We start from the raw sequence: 22,779 nt of genomic DNA on the forward strand, positions 1-22,779 counted from the left end.
GACTCTGAGCAAAATAAAAAAAAATTCGAATCGAAGAATTTGCCTTCTGAACAAACCGTCATGATTCCAGCAATAAATCAATTTCAGTAAGACTTTTATACATTTTTATACTGTGGGATTATCGAGTTGAGTCACAGGGGATACGAATTTTTTTTTAATGACTTCATTATTTATCCAGAAATGACTGAAATGACAACGCCTCAGCCAGAGGCAATATTATCCTTGGTTATATTTCAATTTTTATTGCAGATTGTGAATTCCAACCCTCTTCTGCTCAAGTGTAAATGTGTAGGCATAAACAAATTTATTTTATAAGGTTATAAAATTCGGATCTTAAAATTTTAGGGAGATTTTCACGTTTTCATGTTTTAGAATAAATTGTTTTACCTTCATCCACCTGCAAATGCTATTGTGATACACTTGTCTTGGTTCAGAAATTCATTTTTGTTCAGTTATGGAAAAGTATCCATCATATCAATCCTATAAATCAGTGATCATCTAGAAATATGGAAAATTATCCCAACTCTCTTCTACTAACACTACTAACAGAACATGTTTGAAATAAAATTAGCAAGTTGGGGTGAAGAGAGCTAAGCCGAAGAAAGTTTCCTGTCTATTCGAATAGGCGACAAGAATACGAATAATGGAAAAAATTCCAAAAACATGATTTCTCGAGATAAAAATTTAAATAATTGATATTCGCGACTTTCACTATTTTCACTTGTTCGTATTAGGTACATGTTATTTCTTCATTTAAAAACGCTACATACATAATCATATTTGTCACCGTGGAAAGTGAAAGCCCATCCATAAATTCAATCATTGGAATCCAATCGATATTATACGGGTTTGGAGACACCCTGTCAATCATTAACGACACCGAATGGTAATCAATGCGCTTCTATCTCGGTGGAATAATTCAATAACACGATAAATAAAAAATGTAAATTCCGTCGATCGAATGAATGAAAAAATCATTGAATTGGATTCTTAGGAAACAGGTTTCTTCAAAATCGTACGTTATTAATATTCCCAATTCATTTGCTGGCATCGCTTTGCATTTTGATATGCATTAATTTATTCCTATTTCATTCTGCATTGTGTGGGTACTATACAGTTAGTCCAGTGCTTCGGTCAACTGGCGTATCAGGGAATATAAAGGAGGTATTTGTAACTTTTCGTTTCACTTCTTGGGATATAAGAACACTTGTCTTATAAATAAAATAAAGATCTTTATTCTCTGCTACATATTCGATTATTTTTATAGTTAATCTCTCTCGAACAAAATGAATATAATGAAAAATATTTCAGTTACGAACGAAACTCGACAGCTTTTAAAACTGTGATAAAATTTCTCAACTTCCTTAACTTTTGTGGATATATTATAATTATTATAAAAATAGTGTCGATGGAAGTGAATTTTTTTTTCCGTTTTTGTTTCCGAAAGTTCATAATTTCATCGACGAATAGTCTCCACATTCTTCGAGATGGTTTCGAATGATCGGCTGCCTATAACTCTCGATCTCCTGATTATTTTCAGTAAAAAATGCGAATCATCAGCCTGTTGCAGCATCAAAAGCTACCGACTGATCTGCATTATGACATATCAAAGTAGAAACCATTAAGTTTCCGTTACTAGCGAGATTCATCATAGATTCCTGATGGCTTAATAATTGCCCTGTACAAGATGATGGAAGAGAACACCAGGTTAAGATAATAAATACGGAGGTTGGCCAGAAAAGTAAAAGTATACATATGCTAGATTATACTATCTACAGGTCTTTTTATCTATCGAATATCTTTCAATATTTTTGGAGTCTGCAGAACGAATGTTTCAGGAAAATACCACTCGATTTGGTATGAATAGACAATCCAATAATGGGCTTGAAAAATGACGTTACTTAAAGACATTGAAAACACTTCAAAGTGTACTCAAAAAGGAAAAATGGAGAAACAAAAATATTATTATTTATTATTATTTTCTCCAGAACAGGGCCAAATATTTGAAATTCCGGTATTAAAATATAGGTTTTCGGACACGCTGAATCTATTGCGCACAATTCCGAAAGCTCATCTCCCTTCGTTTAGATTTTCATCGATGAAAGGGCATTTTTTAAAAATTACAAATTTTAATCTGCGATATCTCCTGTTATATTTCTCCGATCTGATTGGGATCTCCGGTTTCATTATCAGCACTGGCAGAGCTTTCACTCTAGCAGAAAAACTGGATTTCGAAAATTTCGATTTTTTGGGTCAAAAATGAGCAAGGGGTTAGACCCCACTAAAATGAGCTATTTGCTCCTCTGTCTAAAAATCAGGGTATTCTATTACTATTCTAGGATATGGAGTGCATGGAAGTTGTTTTCTAGATTCGAGAAAACCAAAAACTTGACGATTCGATAAAGAATTGCACTCTAGAGAGCCCCTCAAAGTCAACTCGAAAATGAAAAGTGGAAAAACAAAAAAAAGTATTTTCTCGTAAACAGTGATTGATATTTGAAAGTTTGGTATGAAAATATGGGTTTTCAAACACGCTGAATCTATTACATGTAATTTCAATGGCCTATTTCCCTTCGTTCAGATTTTCATCGTTGAAATGGCATTTTTCAAAAAATTGCAAATTTCAATCTTCGATATCTCCTGTCATACTCTTCCGATCCAATTGAGATTTCCGGTTTCGTAATCAGCACTAGTCAGGCTTCAATACTAGATAAAAAACTCGAATTCGAAAATCTCAAATTTTTGGGTCAAAAATGAGCAAGGGGTTAGACCCCCCTAAAATCACATATTTGCTCCTCTTTCTCAGAAGTACGGTGTTTAATCATTCCTCCAGAGAAAGAAATTCATACAAATCGTTAAGAAGATTCGAAAAATCCAATGAGTTGATGAGCCAATGCAAAATTGCACTGTGGTCAGCCTTTCAAAGTGAACTCGAAAATGAAAAATGGAAAAACAGAATATTCGTTTTTTTCGAAATCTGCGTCCTAAATCCAAAAGTTTAGTATGGAAATATAGGTTTTCGAATACGCTGAATCTATTGAAAGCAATTTCAAGGGCCTATCTCCCTTCGTTCAGATTTTCATCGTTGAAATGGCATTTTTCAAAAAATTGCAAATTTCAATCTTCGATATCTCCTGTTATACTTGTCCGATCCAACTGAGATTTCCGGTTTCGTAATCAGCACTAGTCAAGCTTCGATATTACATCAACAACTCGAATTCGAAAATCTGAAATTTTTGGGTCAAAAATGAGCAAGGGGTTAGACCCCCCTAAAATCACATATTTGCTCCTCTCTCTGAGAAGTACGGTGTTTAATCATTCCTCCAGTGAAAGGAATTCATACTAGTTGTTTTGAAGATTCGAAAAAACCAATGAGTTGATGAGCCAATGCAAAATTTCATTGTGGACAGCCTTTCAAAGTGAACTTGAAAATGAAAAATGGAAAAACACAAAATTCGTTTTTTTCGAAATCTGCGTCCTAAATCCAAAGGTTTGGTATGGAAATATAGGTTTTCGAATACTCTGAATCTATTACAATCAATTTCAACGGCCCATCTCCCTTCGTTCAGATTCTCATCGTTGAAATGGCATTTTTCAAAAAATTGCAAATTTCAATCTTCGATATCTCCTGTTATACTTGTCCGATCCAATTGAGATTTCCGGTTTCGTAATCAGCACTAGTCAGGCTTCAATATTACATCAAAAACTCGAATTCGAAAATTTGAAATTTTTGGGTCAAAAATGAGCAAGGGGCTAGACCCCCCTAAAATCACATATTTGCTCCTCTCTCTGAGAAGTACGGTGTTTAATCATTCCCCCAGTGAAAGAAATTCATACTAGTTGTTTTGAAGATTCGAAAAAACCAATGAGTTGATGAGCCAATGCAAAATTGCACTGTGGACAGCCTTTCAAACTGAACTTGAAAATGAAAAATGGAAAAACACAAAATTCGTTTTTTTCGAAATCTGCGTCCTAAATCCAAAAGTTTGGTATGGAAATATAGGTTTTCGAACACGCTGAATCTAATGCGGGCAATTCCGAAAGCCTATCTACCTTCGTTCAGATTTTCATCGTTGAAATGGCAATTTTCAAAAATTGCTAATTTCAATCTACGATATCTCCTGTTATATTCCTCCGATCCGATTGAGATCTCCGGTTCTATAATCAGCATTGGCAAGGCCTCCACCCTTGCATAAACTCGATTTCGAAAATCGAAAATGAGCCAAAGCGTTAGACCCCCTAAAATAACCTATTTGGTCCTCTGTCTAAAAATCCTAATACTGTCCTACAGTGCACTCCAGAGAGCCCTTCAAGCACAATCGTCCAAAATATAATTCCTCATTATCATTTACCTAAAAAATGTAATTTAGATTCTCATCCATTCCACTAAAAAAATCATACATCATCTGTTCATTATTTCCTTAATCGACATGCTTGCCACTGAAATGTGAAACTTGTGACAGTGATCAGTGAATCGCCTCTAGTTATTGGTGAAATTGATTGTTAAGTCAAGCAGAAATCTTGTCAAGATCAAATCAAGTCATGCTCGTATCGAAGGATAATCCAGTATCTGCATAGTTTATTGAAATAATGACCTGTGGTTTCAAAATGATGGGAATAGGGTAGGAAATTTCATTGTTTTGAAGAAATTCAGGCCATGTGACTCATTCGATTATGGAGATTAAAAAAAAATCGTCTTCATGTAGCCTCTGAAATTTTGGACAATTTCTTGGTGAAATTTCAACCGAAATTCATAATTTCCATATGTTGAAGACATGAATCTTGTATGAAACGAGGTGTTATGTTTTGCGTGGTTTCAATTAGGTAAAAAAAAACTTATTTCAGTAATATCACTCTAAGAATCTCGATATATTTAATTCTCTATAATTATTGAATTTCTGTGGCCATTACTCCATGAAAATCCACTAAACTAAAGGAACTGAATCATATGCTTTTCATCAGAAAGAGTTCCAGGTTTCAGAGTTCTCTTTCACTGAAGCTGTTGCTGAAAATGTCCTCCGCTTTGCTCACTTCTCACATCTTCTTCTGACAGATTCAAAACTTCATTTAATATGGAAGGATCTGTTTCAAAATTGTGTGATATGTGCCAACAGAGACTGCAGCCACTTAAAATGAATCCCGAACAGATTCTCGTGGAGCTTCTATCATAAATTGATGGATGTGTAGAAAAACATTTCATGATAGTTTTGAGGAACGTTTTCAATGGGTCATGTATATAAAATCAACTTCAAAGCATTCCACGTGTGAAGATAAATGGGTTCTCCCAAAGCAACTAAACTGGCACGAGTGCAATAAGACCAAACGTACTTGGAAAAGGATACTTTATGCCTATAGCTGTAATCAATGACACTAATAATTGCCTTAAACGTACCATTTTGTTTTATTATGTTTTTACGACAGTTTAGGTTCTATTTGTGTTTCCTTTCCAGGTGCGGTAAATATACTGCGGTATCAATCATGTGTTGATTTTCTCTTGTAGAAAGAGCCCCGGCTGTTGAGTACATTAACATGTCGTCGAAATTGTCAATGTTAATTGATGTAATATAAATTGATCCGTTCCTTGATTGACGATGATCAGTAGAAAGTTATCGATACTATAGATCTCTCTATACTTGTACCAATATCTCCTTTAGTCGTTCACAAAAAATATGATGATAATAAACGAGATACAGGACGAAATCTTTCAGCTGATATGATTTTTGCATTCACTTTTTGAATCTGCTGTGTGATTATCTATATAAGTTTCTATTATGAAGGAATTTGAAAGGAATAATAATGATTTTTCTTATTTGTTTCAGGAATATCGAGTAATTGAAAGGAATAACACATGGTGAGTTGATGTTACTTGTCGAAGATGCTTTGAAACTGTTCACAATGGGGTTTTGCCAATTGCTTTTGCCTTATCGATACGTACAACATTTTGCTACGAATTTGGTTGCCTATTTTCCATTGTCAATACCGTTTATAACAGTTTTCGCCAATCGTTGAGCAGTTTCGTTCTTCGAGACTGAATGAATGACATACAGACTGGACTGGTCCGGTCTACAATCTAGAAACCTCTCACCAATTGATCACCCACAGTCAGATGTAGATTTCCCCCATATCCTATTAAAAAAAAACATGAATTCGTTCGATCTTCAATCATGTCGAATGCATGTTTCCTATAACACGCCTTTCTATCTATATGGGCTAGAAATGCCACACAGAGCATGACTTTGTAATTGCAGAATCGTATTGATCCAGACAATAAACTTTTACTTTTTCCGTTGGTCGATTCCACGTGAGATCATAGATCACGAGTTTGCCACTATAAGCCAATGCATCAATAGATATGACGTTATTTTCTTAATGAATGGGAGTGAGCTCTATGCTGATCGTGAGGGGGTTTTTCTTTTTCTTATTTTCATCGAGGGACTTTTACTGTTGACTGAAAGTAAGGGCCTACAGCAACTCTTTATGTTCTAACAAACCAACTACAAGAGTTTTGTTGAAAGCGCTGTGGTTTTATTGGATTTTGAAGGAAATAATGAAATACTGTAATCAAATTGAATCATTTAATTCTCAGTTCAATGTTTAGTAGGTACATAAAGAAGAAAAAGTAAAAAAAAAACAGAAAAACAAAATACACAAAATCATTAACGTTTACAGTGATCTAAATACTCCTGCATATTCTAAGGTACAGTTTCAATGAGGAAATTGAATATTTCTCTTTCAAAATTCGTAAGATTTTCAATTTGTTGCGTGTTTGTATTTCCTAAATTGTTCATTCATATATCTAGATGATATCAAATTTATAAGAAATATCAGATATACAGAGTGAGTCTTTGACTCGTACAAATATCTCAGCAGTAGATTCTTGAGGTCAAAAGAAACACTTTTGTCCTTTACCATTTCTTCCGACTGGGCTCGGTTTAAAAGATACAGGCTGTTGAAAAACCATAAAAACATGCTATTTTCAGTTCCATCTCACAACCGGTTTATCGAATGAAATGAATTTCGAAATATAGTTTTTCATTTATTTGATGGATCTTTTTCGAACACAAGATATCACCCACGTCTTCTAGTTTTCACATTATGACCATAACGTATCATAAAAATAACAAAAAACTCTTGAAACTAAGTTGGACGCTATCTGAGGAATATTTGAACGTTTCTTGAAATAAAAGTACCTATTCCTCATATTTTCTAGTTAATGCGCCGTTTTCGAGTAATTTGATGTTCAAAAGTAAAAAATATCTGTGATATTCGCAAAATTGGGTACTCTGGCCGAATGCAACTCTGTTTAAAAGATCCACAAATGTGTAGTATCATAGATTTAACTTCTTGTTGTTGACAAGTGTTGTTAAGACGCAACCTTCCCAGAAAAATTCCCGAATACTTTTTTAATATCAATTTCCCCGAATACAAAACATTTGAAATTATCGGTGTCAGCGAACTAGATACATAACAGATTTTTATCTGAACGAATCGAGCTTTCGTTATTGGTCTATCACGAAATATCATGAAAGTATCCCGTTCCTTCCTAGAATTCGCACTAGCAATTTGTAACCACAAGAAAACTAAATAATTATTGCCTCGTAATTATGAAAACATGTTGACGAGCACGTACAGAAGACGATCATCTCTACAAACGGTCGTAGCCTAGGAATCATCGAGCCTTTAACTCTGAGCAGCTCAGTTCCGAGCCTTGATTTGACATAAATAGGACGATTTGGTCGTTTATTTACGAACATCGAACGGTAGCTAGAAAACGTCAAGTTTTTGACGTTTATCGTTGTTTATCCGTGTTCCCGTCAAAAGATATGGGTATCATGTTTAAGATGTTGACGACAATTTGTACGTGTAGTATTAGCCAATTAGGGTAATAAGGAAAATGCAGTCGAATGTCAATAAGGATATTGATCTGGTTGACGTTAAGGCAGATATGTAAAACGTTTATGCTGATTTCGCGAAATTATAACGGTTTCCAAGATTGATAAGCAGTTTATGATCGGTTGATAGAGGTGTTCATATCTGGAAGGCAGTGAACCTTGCAATAAATAAGATATACAAGTTTTTCACTCACCTACCTGAAATTTACCACTCGAAATCAAGGAGAAACTCGAGACTTGTTTTCTAAATACTCCACACATTTATGTGTTCGCACATTTCACGAATACCAAACAAGCGATACGCCCCCTGGTGTCAATTTTTGTAAATAAAAAGTTAATGCACTTCTGTTTGTTTACATCGAGGAACGAAGAATTTTTTGATGTTTTAATAAGAGTTTTCATGAAAAATATATATTAATCTGTTGAAAATATCTTCATCTATCTCGTGACAAATGGGAAAGCGTAGTGAAGTTGTCAAAATTTGATTCCTTTGAGCAAATCTTCGATTACGACTTTCTTGTGAAGCTGATTTTACTATTTTCCACGATTAAATGAACGTTTAGTCAATGTTTGGACATATATATCTCGTCCTTATAGCACGGTAAATTTTTTGTACATTTCAAATTGGTTACGAAGAATAGAAGGAGGATTTACTGAACTTGATATATAATCTCAAAATGAAAGGATTTACACAAAAAACAAATCTGTTTAGCCCAAAGAGGACTTTTCCACCTAGTAAGTTGATATACATATGAATTTTGATAGTATGCACACGAAATTCATTCAGATAATCATTTCAAATTTCCAGTTCAACTTGGACAAGTTTTCTTAGTATCAATGTTGCAATTTTAGCCATTATATATAATGGAAAAGATAAGCTCTCATAGTTATGGCTCTCTATATAATCAATTTCCTTCTATAATGTAAAGAGCTAAAAAGTTCGAAATCAAAAAGTATTGCTCTCTTTCATCAGCTGATTCAGAACATAGTCGGAATTTATCGATGAATACTAATACTTCATAACATTTATTGACCTAAAATTGATAATAATTAACACACTTGAACCCAGTTTCGACAACCAATCATCAAAATTGAGAAAAAACGACTATAAACTGAGAAAAATGGAAGAACATCTCCAAATCTCCTTCAAAAATGACAATGACTAAATTAACTTTTTAGTTCGAACTGTCATCACCATGTCGCTGCAATCTACATTTGAATTCCCAATAGTGGATGATGTTTGTCCCTCATTCACACTGCTACAAAATAGATAGGGATCTCGTATACATTGTATATTCTTGTCATCTGTTACAAAGAATACAAAGATTTATAAACAAACTCTATAATCTTTGATCTGTTATACATAACATACAGTGGGTTTCATAAAACTTTGATTGTAAGATCAACGATTTGACAGTCACTCGATTTCTAAAACGAAATTACTGAAACCTTTTCATTTCTGAATATATTGAAGAAGTAGCAATTGAGAATAATCTAATGGACGTATAAACATCATAATTTGATGCGAGAATGATATTCTGATTGATCATGACTGAATTATCGATTGAAAATAAGTTGACGTCTATTCGTCAATCAAGCGTTGATTCCCCGATCAAGCTTTATGAAACCCGGAGATAAACTGTAGAAACAACATGAATGCATCTCTAACAAAACGTTCTCATCCATTAATTTATTCCATCAATCTATTTGAGTAATTTTGTTCTATGACTATAAATGGATGGAAAAATTGATATCGATTTATCTCTCACAATATATGTATATAAACAGTTGAACTTATCATTACTGGAACAACAACTATAATCACCTACTTAAATACTTAATCAGGAATACAAACCCTCAGCTTGCTAGAAAATCAAGCAAACATGTTCGAAGGATGTTTGTTCATGAACGGACATTTATTATTAGGGAATGTGGTAAATAAGATAGTCGTGATCGGGAAAAGAGAAAAAAAAACATTTGTTTCGTTTACGGGCACGTGCCTTTTGCTGGCCGCCTACGATGTAGTGGTAATATTCACCTAGAGGCCATCACGGCAACATCTATGATCTTTATCATGACTCTTTGATTTCCTAGCCGGGTACGGACCTAGTTTCGGCCACAGGGCCGGCCCAAGGGGAAATCCTGCGAGAACAAACATATCTGAACAGTATAATGAGCTAATTTGAAACAGAAAGGGCTGACGATGAAGAATGGGGAGCTTCGATGTAAAAAATTTAGTTTTTCTAGTGGTAGGATTTAATTGGCTATTTCCTAACCGAAGAAGGTTTCCTTTCCAGTTAAACTTCATTACTGTATTAAAGAAATAAAAAAGTATATGTATGTCTTCATACGGTTAGAGAGCAAGACTGCTTCAAAGCGACAACATAGTAGAGAAATGAAAGAAAGGAACGCTTTTGGCTATTTCACGCTGAGTCCGATTCTGTCACCCCAGCTTTCAGTCCACTATAAATCTCTTTTCGCCAAAAATGAACTGAATTGTATACCTATACCTGGACCTCTCGTCTGTGAATATTAATTTCGCTGACCTTAAGCACTCTCAAAACCGTTACTATAAAAAAAAATGTTAGATGCTCTATTACATCTTCCAAATAAGGCACGAATACGAAAAATGTTATAAATCAAAACAGAGCCACTCAGCTGGTAGAACAATGGAACCATGATGAACAATAGAGAAAAGATTTGAAGCAATAAATATCATTTCACCATCACAACAAACTTTGAAAACCTTCTATATTGCTTTCAATTGAAATCATGACTCGATAAAAGAATTTCATAAGTTAGAAAAAATCAAAACTGATATTATCTATAAAAAATTACTTAGGGTTACTGCACTCTCTCGTAAATGACAATTACCTTATTTGAACTGTCTTTGAGGTAGTAATTATAGCGGGTACAATGATTCATCAATCAATTCTAACCTTATAATTATAACTTGAGTTGCATGTCAGAAGTATATACTTATTCGAAAAAAATCCAATCAAGGATTTCCTTTCTTGGGTGTGAAAATACTTTCATACTAACCGACCTCACGTTTGAGAAATGTTGGACATATTCAAAAGATTTCTAGGAGGAAATCGAAATATTCATTCAACCTATTGAAATGCTGCCCATATCTGGATAAAACGCAGCATTTAATTACATGATTGCTATGACAATAGCTTCTTCAGGTGCGTGAAAGTAATAGATTCATATAAGCCAAAAAAACTCTTAATTAGATCACATTTGGTTGCAATATGGTCATCATCGACTTGTTCAGTAAGGCTGCAACTCATTTGTATTAACATAATTTTCATCTTCCATCTCATTTGTACACCGAGACGTGTTCTACCAATCAGAGAGGTGAAACCCATTGATTATTCTTAATTACGAACATATTGCATTTCGATAATTGGTTGTTTACGAACGCGTCTCACCTGATTAATATTCAACGTTTAAATTTAAGCATATTTTATCACGCATTACATTACGAGAACTGCTTCTTACAAATGGCCACAATAAGATCATGATCAGAAATGGGAGTTTTTACATGAGAACGAATGAATTGGAATTTTGCAACTTGACCCAATCCATATTTGCCATTTTAGTCCATATTTTTAACATTTATATTCATAGTGTCGTATTCGATGTTTCCCAAAGAGATTAATTCGTTATATTTCAACAATCTCCATGGTGGCTACTCCTATAATGAATATTTATGATCGAAACATTTTTTTCGTGTTTATAGATGAAAATAATTATGCAAATGCGTCGTTGACAAAGTCCACACTTTCTGATGGATTAGGATGCAGATAAATAATCCTGTCAGCGTTTAACAACGCGGACATTTTCATTAGTAGAGTCGTAAAGAGAAATATGTTGTTGAATCGAATTAAGTCATAAATTCACGGTTTGTTTTGCATAACCCGTAGATGCAATTTTATCGAACATGCAAATTTCGTCCCTGATATGATTTCGAAATTGATAGGATCACTTTAATTTAATTGCTACGGGCTTTTTCCTTTTTCAATCGAAGTTTTGAAAGAGCAAAATTGAGTGTTGGATTTGGAAAATACTGCTGTAAAAATTATGCTATATGGAGTAGCATGTCGAGTAAACGTAAAAGCAATGAGCTAGATTTTCGTGTGGAATTTCATGAAACCAATCAACGTCACAAAAATAATAATACATCGCATACATTTCGTCCTGTTTTTCGATGCTAAGGCATAATCACGTGAACTTTAACATCGAGTTCCAGATCTTCAACCTGAAATGCAAAAAGAAGATACCAGCAGATGGGGAATTCATGGATATCTTCGATGACCCAACCCAGTGACCTATGGAAGGGAGATAAAAGAATTTACTGAAAGTATTTTGAGGCTATATCATCGCTACTTATCATTGGCGGTAGGGAAAGAAGAGACTGTTTTCTTGAGGGCATGAACTTAATGAACACTGAACGAACAGCCAACTTTTTGAAACAGTATTTATAATATACTCCATTCACTTTTATTTTAGCACTCGGTTGGCCATGGAAATTTGACACATTTCACTCTGTATAGTGAAAATGTGGGGTTATGACGCTTGTCAAAACATTTTTGGGTTTTAAATCAACGCTATGTTGCCCGTTCTACGTGAAAGTTTCTGTTATTACGTATTTTATCACAATGTCGAATCTCTTCGGAAAATATGTGACGAACATAATCGAAGTTTATAAGTTTATACAAACTGATTGAAGCCATACCAAATCCAGTTATTTGCATGGAAAATACAAGAGATCAGTATAATATCATAATATGCTTAAGCTTGAGGGGAGTTAATGTTCGTTATCTTCTTTGGCTAAAGTTTGAATACGTTACATCAGTTGTAGATTTCAAAAATATTAACCCGAAGATGAAATGCATATGATGCAGTGATTGGGAATGGGTATCTCCTGAAGGAATTAACAGATAATTACAAGAATGTTAAATTCTTCAACAAAAATCATCTTGCATCAATACAAGTAAAAGTAAGTTTCAAGTCAAGATGAACTTCACCTTTGAAAAAAAATTTCACATGAATGAGCAATTAACAGGACAACTGGGGCGTACTTGTGGATGTTCATCTTAATACATCGATATAATGATAATAATTTGGTATTTATTGGTACCTTAAGACATTTACAATGTATAGGACAAGTCGAATGAAAAACAGAAAAATCAATTTTCGGGAACTCATTCTACGATAGCATTCATCGAAAATCCTGTAGTAAACTTTTCGCATTAATTGAGTCAAACATAAAATTCTCAAATGCCACCACTTTTTTGGGTCTTCCGATAGAAGGAAATTCTTTGTCATCCTCTTCATTCACAATTTTTCTGATTGTGGAAATATTCAGCTGAAATAAATATAAGTCGTTCAGATTCAGATGAAACATTATATAAATTCTCTTACATTGAATAAGTTCGCTACCGTCTGACGTATTGTGGATTTTAGAATATAGGTAAGGGTATAACTATTTGAATGAGCGAACCTGAATTCTAAATAGCACTTCCTGAAACCCTGTCTCTTTTTTCAATCACTTTCGGCATTTTCGTAATAAAAATTGATATTAGTTGTGGCAACGGCGTTATGACATTAACAACATTTCATGAGTGCCAACCTTACTCCGTTCTAGTTACAAAAACTTTAGAAAATTATTTCATGGCCAACCGACTGCTAAAATAAATGTGAATGGACTATAGGTACTTCGTATTTGAATATAAAATTCTGAACTTCACTAAAATTGATTAATCATTTGTATTTCAGAAACCTTCATTTGTAATTCAGAAAGTATAAAAAGTTCGAAGAGTATCCAAGGTTATGTACGTGTTATTTGTCTTCAGAATTCATTCGGAAGCTCACCTACATGGTGATTATGAATGCCCCTTCCCTCTCTGTAATTTTTTTGTGCCAATTGATCATGTATTTCTGAATTACAACTAGAAATGGCTCAGAGCTTGTCAGAGTCAAAACTTTGATGTAATGAGATCTTAAAAACTTTTTGAATGTGGGTTGATTCCAAGTTTGAAGCTTTTATTTAGAAATACATTTAAGTAGAATCCGTACACCTTGTAAAATCGGCATTCCAGCTATATTGAACGTTTAAAATCGTAAATTTTGAGTAGCACAGTTACGGTAGCATATTTTAAACTGCACAGTGAATGTTCGTCATAAAGTCTGGAAGGATAATTGATGATTGGGTGGAAAATCCAATTCTGCTGCTAACAACGACGGTTTACCATTATTAATCGAATGATTTGGTGGCTATCAATGGTGAAGACATAACGATATTTTTGCTTCACGTTCAAGCTTGCCGGTTATACCGTTGGGTTTTATCACTGGTAACTATACTTTTATTAGAGGTTATATCGTTAGACGTTATGGTCATGACCATATCGGATGAAATATTCCAGGAAGGGAAATTATCAAATCCTCATTTTCGATTTTCAGTTTGATATACGGGATGGCAATGACTGTGTTATTGTCAGCTGCGTATAGTTGTACGTAGACAGTCCATTCTTTCGTTTCTTAGGATATATCCAGCTGAAGAACCAATTGAGAGAGAATTACATGAGTGCAGCCCTTATTCACCAGTGGAGTGTAGCCTGAGGTGGCCAGAATTCAATTAATTGGAAACATTCAATCATTCATTTCCCTTTACCTTAGCGAGGAAATACCCCAGATGTCAGTTCTGATAATAAATCGAATTCGAAATCGTGAATAAACAGAATTCCTGAGAAAATATTCGCCCGCATGTTCATCTACACCCACAACAATCCCAACAGTATCATTTTTATAGATTATCTACCGTTGTTAACGTTTGTTTTACCGGGAAATGATCCGTTGTTAAGTATGCCATAATATTCGAGCAATAAAAAAGCCATTTTGGCCTTCTCAACCCACCCGCCTACACGATTAACAAGAGCGGGCTCGCAAAAATTCCCCGGTCATTTTTATCGCCGAATTTATGTCGGAAATTATTGTTGTTGGGCATTGTGGGATAAAGTGGAGTCATTTTTATCGGCTCGGATTTGGGTCAGAGTCTCCACCTCGGCCTTTGCGCGAGGAGGTTATGGATGTCGGTATTCTTGCGATCGAGAGATACGGTTTATCTGATTGCTTTCTGCGTTTTGCGATTTTTTATGTTGGCCGGAATGTAAATGGACGATTTTATGATTAAGTCGATATCTCAATTCGGCTTTGATGGTAGTTTGAATGGTGGTTTCGTATTGAACAACTCGACAGGACTGAAGATTCGGAATTGGTCGAATCATTTCACCCCAAAACCGGCCGCAGTCAATTTCAGCTTCATTGAAAGTTTGGATCGTATCCACGTGTTATTAGATGTGGTACATAAATACACAGAAAATTCAAAGAACCCAACTCTTGTAACTAAATTGGATGCTATCTAATGAATACATAATATATAGAGTCATTCGGGGCAACTGTGCGCACTTTTGCCTTTCAAGCCATACCCTGTTTCAATTGTTGAAGCTAGGAAAATTAAAACATATTCATAAGATAGAGAATTTTCTAATCTATAAAAAAACATCAAAAAGCAAACAAACAAAAATGTTTTCTTTCCGCAAAAAAGAATTTAATAGAGAAAGTCGGAGTACGTTCACATGCCCCGTATTGCGGGTAAGTGTGCTCACCCTCACGGGGTAAGTGAACGCAGTGCTTAGTGAACCACATAATCAAAACAAATTACAAAATAATGTCATCAAAATGTTACAATATTAGAGAAATGCTGTTAATTGTCAATACAGAAGCGCCTTTTTACAAGCAGTGCATTATTGTTCGTGCCACAATTCTTGGTGAACACAACACTTGATACATTCCCCTGTTGGTGGCTGGTGGCTCTTCATATTTTTCTGAACAAATAGGACAATATTGATCGAGTCTTAACCAAGAAAATCAACAATGTCATAATTTATTCCTCACTGAACTAATGCCCATATAATGAATCTATGCGCACACTTACCCGCGCACACTTTCCCCAGTAAGCCAAAATTTGAATTGACGCTCTTATAGAGTTGAGCAGCTAAGTGAACCTAAAATTTTTTATTATATATTTAGATTGATATGACCATGATCGAATAAAATATTGTTTAACACTGAGGGACTCGGAACTTGGACCTGGCAGAATGTGCAGAGATGCTAAAAATGAACAAGAAAACTAGTGAATTTGATTGATTTCAAATGAAAAGTTAAAGAAACGTGGCACGGCGCACTCCTATGAAAAACTAATATGGCGATTCTGCGCCCTTGCTTCACCCAAATGAACCCCTCTTTCATACATTGCATAGTCGAGATATACGCACTGCGCACACTTACCCACTGCGCTCAGTTACCCCGAATAACTCTAATGATATAATATATAATGAATAATTGAACGTTTTGCGAAATAAAAGTAATTCTTCATATTTTCTCGGGTAATGCGCTGTTTTCGAGTAATTTGATGTTCAAAAAAAAATATCTGTGAAATCCGACAAATTGGGTACCTACTTTGACCGAATGCAACTCTTTTGAAAAGATCCACAGATGTGTAGTGAAAAAAGTGTTTCTTTTGACCTCGCAAGAATCTACTGCTGAAATATTTGTTCGTGTCAAAGATTCACCCTGTATATTCATGTGGAGCTCTTGCCTTTTGAAATCGATTAATTTTAGTAGGCTAGCAGAGGGTGGCATAAGAAACTATGTGGTATTTCTTGCTGAACCTGTTTTTCCTCGTTTGAACGCATAAGCTCGATTTGAGTTGACAATAATTGAAGAAATGATAGCAATATTGATGCATCAGTCAGAAGAAGTTTGACTTCCGTGCAACTTGACCAAATCATACGGTAGATACAGGAATGGTTTTCCCAGAAATATTTTCCCAGATTTACGAAGATATGCTTAATACTCTTGGTAATCAATGTCCTTCGTATGCGACCGTGAAAAATTGGACTGCAAGCTTCAAAAGAGGTAAATTTTCCATTGAAGGTGATGACCGATCGGGAAGGCCAGTTTCTGTGTCATTCCCCGAAAATATCGATGCAGTTCATGACATGATTTTATCAGACCGTCGAATTGGGCTAAAACGGATGTCTGAAGCACTAAATATTTCATACGAACGCGTTCATCATATAGTTCACGTCAATGTGGACATGAGAAAAATTGCTGCAAAATGGATCCCCAAATGTTTGAATGCTGACCAAAAGCGTGCAAGGGTAGAAGCATCGCGTTCGATCTGTGCTCGATTTGAAAACGATGTAGACTTCTTAAACCGAATTGTTAGTTTGGATGAGACTTGGGTACATTTCTACGATCAAGAAACAAAGCAACAATCGATGGAATGGCGACACTCTGGTTCTCCAAGACCTAAAATGTTTGGTGTTCAAAAATCTGCTGGAAAAGTTCTTGCTTCAATTTTTTGGGATTGCCATGGAGTAATCATGATTGATTTTTTGGATAAGGGTGAAACAATAACCGGAGATTACTATTCGACATTACTGACCACTCTACAGGACAAAATTAAAGAGAAAAGACACGGAAAGATATCTAAAAGTGTTTTGTTTTTGCAGGACAATGCCCCTGAACACAAATCTCCTGTTGCCATGCAAAAAATTCGTGATTTAGGGTTTGAATTACTAGAACACTCCCCTCATCAGATTTGGCTCCATCCGTCTATCATCTCTTTCCCCAACTGAAAAAAAGTTTGAAAGGTCGTAAATTTTCTTCCAACGAGGGGGTAATAAAAGCTGTGGAGATCTGGCTTGCAACGCAAGAAGAAACATTTTTTTTGAAAGGTCTAGAGACGTTGCAGGTTCGCCGTAATAAATGTATCCAATTAAGAGAAATTTTGGTTGGTTCTATAGCAGGCTAATAATTTTTCAATATCTTCTCGTATATGGAAGAATGAAACTTTTTTTCACAAAGAAATAGTCCAAAAAATCCTTTTAAACATTTTCGTCATTATTACCACAACCTTTACCTGAAAGAGCTAATCAAGTATCGGCAAAATCATCTTAACGAAATATTTATGATGTAAAAAACTCCATATTTCCTCGAACTCCTAATGAAAAACTATATACCTTGAGAAATACCTCATGAAACACTGCAATAGAATGATATTAATAATTTCAACAGTTGACATTAACGAAAGCCTAATAATAAACATTTCAACAACTCCGAGTCCCATTTAAATCGACAACCATAAAGAGCAATAAATGTGTGATAAATTGATTCGATCAAAATAATCGTTGAGAAAAAACCAGGAAATTATGAATGTATTCATTCATCAATATTACGACCTTTTGATTAACGTGGTACGAATTTAATTATGGCAATGTTGTTCTAATTCTATCGCTGCTTGTCATTATCATTTTCCTTGGTTACGATCGTAACCAATTAGGTGTCTTGGGTTGGTCTTGAGTCGGTGATTTACCGGGTTGTTAACATAAAAACTATTATTGTGGGGGGACTGTTGGTATACGCTGTTTAATTCCTAATATATGCTTCTGGTTATGAGCCATTCTTGCGAGATAAACAAACGAATAGTCTGGTAATGAGGTAGCTTGTACTTCCTTTTGTTCTTGAGCCATTTTTTTATTTCATAACTGTATACGAGTGCAGAAGCAGTCATGTGGATATAACTATGAGAGGTAATTGGTTTTATTCGTGAATTTTTATCTTTATGATTCACAACATACAATGGAAAAAAAGGTCGTGAACTTGGAGATTCAGTTCTGATCCTCGAATTCATTTAGAATCTTCGGGGATTCTTCTTCATTGCAGAGACTATGTATATTCATCAGATAAAATGATGAGTCAAAATTACAGATCCCCTCTTGATCCAATGCTCAATAACTCATCATGTTCCATCTTCGCTGATCATTCCGTGTCTAAGTTGAAACATGTGTTGGCTGCAACGTTACCTTGATGCTCCTTTCGGAGCATCCAATTTTCTCCGTTCAGCTACAACCGCTAATTCACCTACCTATAATAGCCATATCCTGACTATCTTTTAATTTGAGATCGCACCGAAGTGAAACAGTAGCTATAGGTAAACATCGGAAATCGCGTGTTGGGTCCAAGGTTATGGTTGAATGTTTTGCTCATCTGCATAAATGGACCAGATCTCGTGTCAGTTTGTGGTAGTCCCAAGGTATTATTGCCAGTTTTTTAGATGTTTCGTTCTTTCACGAAAGGTCTTCACTAGATGATTTTTTCTTTGGGAGCATAATGGGTTTTGAATTGGCAAACCCTACCCTCCTTGAAATCTACAAGCTTCAATGAATCATATTTAGGTTTTTAGTTTTAGAATTTTAAAAAGTTTCGATGGTGCTGGAGTTTCAATGTAAAAGTGTTTTTCATGGAGAATCCCACGTTTAGTTTATAATAGAAGTCTTCCATTCCACACTCGGTTAAAGCATTTTCCAAAAGGTTCCAAGACACCTGTATTAGTTTTCTTTCGCATTATACCGGATACCGAAGATGATATTAATCTGTAAACCCAATTAGTACGCTGTTGAACTACTGTTGTAGACCTAACTTGTTCGAAGAGGGCATTTCTCATAAGGCTGGTAATCCTGTAACAAGTTTTTATAAATTATGTATTAAAAGTTGCATTTTTACGCCTATACTGTGTCTACAATATTGCAGATCTACGAGGTTTAACTCGGGGAGATTCTTGATTTGCATTTTGTGGCTGAAAACTTGTATCAATGATAAGATAGGTGAGAAGCTAGCAGTTTTTCGAGTGCGTTAACAATGAGTTCAGTCCTTTGACAGCCAAAACTGTCAAATCTACGATGAAAGAGGCACATTTTATTAAAAAAAACCTTTGGTTTTAAATCGTTCATAATGTTCTTATTATACTGAGGTGATCACAAACGATAATCATCCCTTAATGATTTATTTTGTGAAATTTAATGTTGACCAATTGTTACTCTAGTCTGTCCAGTTTCAAAACTCTCTGATATTTTGTTTTTTGCGAAATTTTCTTTCAAATTTCTACAATTCTCAGGGGTGGTATATCTCATTATGGAAAAAATTGCTATATCTTTTTATCACAGCCGAATCGGAAAAAATGGAATGGGAAAAAAGTGTTTCTTTTGACTTCAAGTTGAAATATTTTTACGAGTTAAAGACTCGTCCTGTATATAAAGCTCTAAATCACTGTAGCTGAAAACCTTCTGATCCAAAATATACCCTAGAATTTCTTGCAGAAAAGTACTTATTCTATACATTACCTCTTTTTGCCGAGCACAGCTGAAAATTTAGGGTGCTTTTAAAAATGCAGTGGGCAGTTTTAAGTTCAAAACCGTTCATCAAGGAGCAGTATAGATCAATTAAATGCCAACTGCTTGTTTGTCAGAATAAAATTTACGAAATTCTTTTCACTCTTGATTTCCCTGGTAGATAGTTCACATTGGGTTGACGACCATCAAGATCCCAAGATTGAATGCCATATTTTTACTCCTCATTTCTAATCGATCAACCGTGTCTTGTAGATTATAAGAACGTCAATAAATATGGGAACCTAATATAAATTCCCACCGCGTACACCGGAAACACGTAGAGAAGTATTCTTGGACAGAGATAAGTCTCACACTTTGGTATCCATTCATTCATGAAACATTTTGATGGAATACTAAATTGTTCGACGATTACTCGTCTAAGGAAAGAAGAAGTTATTGTCTTCTACTCAGAAAAGTCGGTGAGAAAGATTGATTGTTTCAGAATAATATCGATGTCTATCGATATTTTTGAAGATGATGGAAAAACTACGTCATAAATAGGTAACTAGTAGCGTTGTCAGACAGTCGAAAGTATCCCTCCATTGTTCGAATTAACATCAAGTGAATACTGGAATACCCCAAGGCTCTGTTCTGTTACCCACCCTCTTCCAGGCCTATAAAAACTATCTTTTATATTCAATTGAGACCCACATTGCCAATTGACGGCTTCATTCATCAGGGACAACATCGAATCTCACCATCATAGATACCTGCAAATCGATTGCATGAACGTAGATTTCAGGAAGAAAACAAATAGGTCTAAGAAATTCTGGTCTTCGAGAATCCAGGTTAAAGAGACCTTGTTATCCTTGCCTATTTCGTTGACTACTTTGTGACATATAATACATAATATTCTAATGGACAACAGTGGCTGGTGCAGTATATTCCTTCAATTTTGAGAAAAATAAAAAATACCTAATGAGATGAGAATTTTTCACCTCTTACGGTTCATCTTGTGATACAAGCCTGCAAGTATTTTCCTTTAGGCTAAATATGTTTTACACTAACAAAGCTCCGAGTTAATAACATAACCATTTCTTTCAATAATTCTGCGGATCATTTAAATTCAATCGAGAAATTGTTGATCGACAAATCACTTCCTTGTCTAGCGGAATTGTGTCCCCAGGAAATAGGTCCAGACTTGCAATTTTGCTGTTACGCTTCAGAGGTTTGAAAACCCAAAGATTTTAACAATTAGATAACGAAAATCATCTACGTTATCTGTGATATATTTATGGATATTTCTTTTAGTTTGGGATGAATTTTGTAGATATCTGTTAGCAACGATAGTATGAATAGAGAGAGTATACTTTCGTTTTTGGTTCATTTATAATTGTTTCTGAAACATGGGTACAATTTGGGCAAAATATATTGTTTATATTTGATCGTGTTTAAGATATTCAGATAGAAAACCCATAAAAAGTTTATGTGTACACGTTCATTCGCTCAGACTATTTAAATGAATATTATTTTGTTTCAGATACGTCCACCAAGATGATGTGGCTAGAAGACAACAAGAATATTACAAATATCGAAGATTCTGACAGTGACGAGAGTGATTGCAGCACTGAAGAAATTCCTATTTGGGTGAGGGGAGAACAGAGATGGGTGTCAGGAATCATTCCTGAAACTACATGCCAGGAGGTTGTCCAGGTTCTCATACAAAACGAAAAACTAAAAGTGAGTAAGACTGGATAGTTATCAAAACACTTCTACAACCTATCTACCTATCTATAACTCTCTACAAGTACCTCCCCACAAGTAGTACAAGTACCTCTCCTCAAGTGCCTCTCCACAAGTGCCTCTCCACAAATACCTCTCCACAAGTACCTCTTCTCAAGTATCTCTCCACAAGTACTACTCCAGAAATGGCCTCACAGAAATACTTCTCCAGTAGCACTTCTGCAGAAGTACCACCCCAGAAGTACCTATCCAGAAATACATATTCAGAAGTACTTATCAAAAATACATATCCAGAAGTAGGTACATATCCAGAAGTACATATACTGAAGTACCTCTCCGAATGGATAAAGCTCTGGCCAGTTGAACATTATTAGATATATTCAAATATCAGAAAATTCTCGATATGAATTGGGCTATATTGAACGTATGATTTTTTTCAGGGTAAACACATCGGTGAACCAGAAGAATACCATATCACAGAACGATGGCGGGGTGTAGAACAGCCCTTGGATCCAAACTCAAGGATTCTGGACATTTGGAACGCTTGGTCTTCAGCTCAAGAAGAAGTAAGCATTAGTGAATACCTACATACATTAGTCTGGAACACTTTTCACAATTTCGAATTCTAACGAAATTTTATCTTCAGATAAAAATATCGCTTAGGAGAATTAGAAGTGATAGGACATGCAATAGGAGAATGAGAAGGACAGACTCTGCCACGTGGTCAGACAGAAATTCCTGGAAAACGCTACATCCAAAAAGATTGGCAACTTTGCAGAATGAAAAGGAACCGTCCAATACTGAAGAATTACTCAAATTAGTTTTGGCGCAAGGGGAAGTTATAAGAAGGCAACTGAAGAAATTGAGGTATGTCAAGTGATCTCTTCAACACAAGTAATAAA

General features: G+C 35.1%; 1 protein-coding gene across 1 annotated transcript in view; it reads left to right on the forward strand.

Moving 5' to 3' along the window:
* Nucleotides 1-22,779, forward strand: part of LOC123309783 (ras association domain-containing protein 9-like) — a 50,683-nt gene that overhangs the window by 26,668 nt on the left and 1,236 nt on the right. Inside the window, exons 2-5 of the mRNA XM_044893051.1 lie at nt 5,820-5,851; nt 21,675-21,874; nt 22,318-22,443; nt 22,524-22,744. Of these exons, the coding sequence (XP_044748986.1) occupies nt 21,689-21,874; nt 22,318-22,443; nt 22,524-22,744 (533 nt within the window). The 5' untranslated portion in view covers nt 5,820-5,851; nt 21,675-21,688. The remainder of the gene's footprint in view (nt 1-5,819; nt 5,852-21,674; nt 21,875-22,317; nt 22,444-22,523; nt 22,745-22,779) is intronic.

Source organism: Coccinella septempunctata, chromosome 3, assembly GCF_907165205.1.
Source record: "Coccinella septempunctata chromosome 3, icCocSept1.1, whole genome shotgun sequence".
Classification (NCBI taxonomy): Eukaryota; Metazoa; Arthropoda; class Insecta; order Coleoptera; family Coccinellidae; genus Coccinella; species Coccinella septempunctata.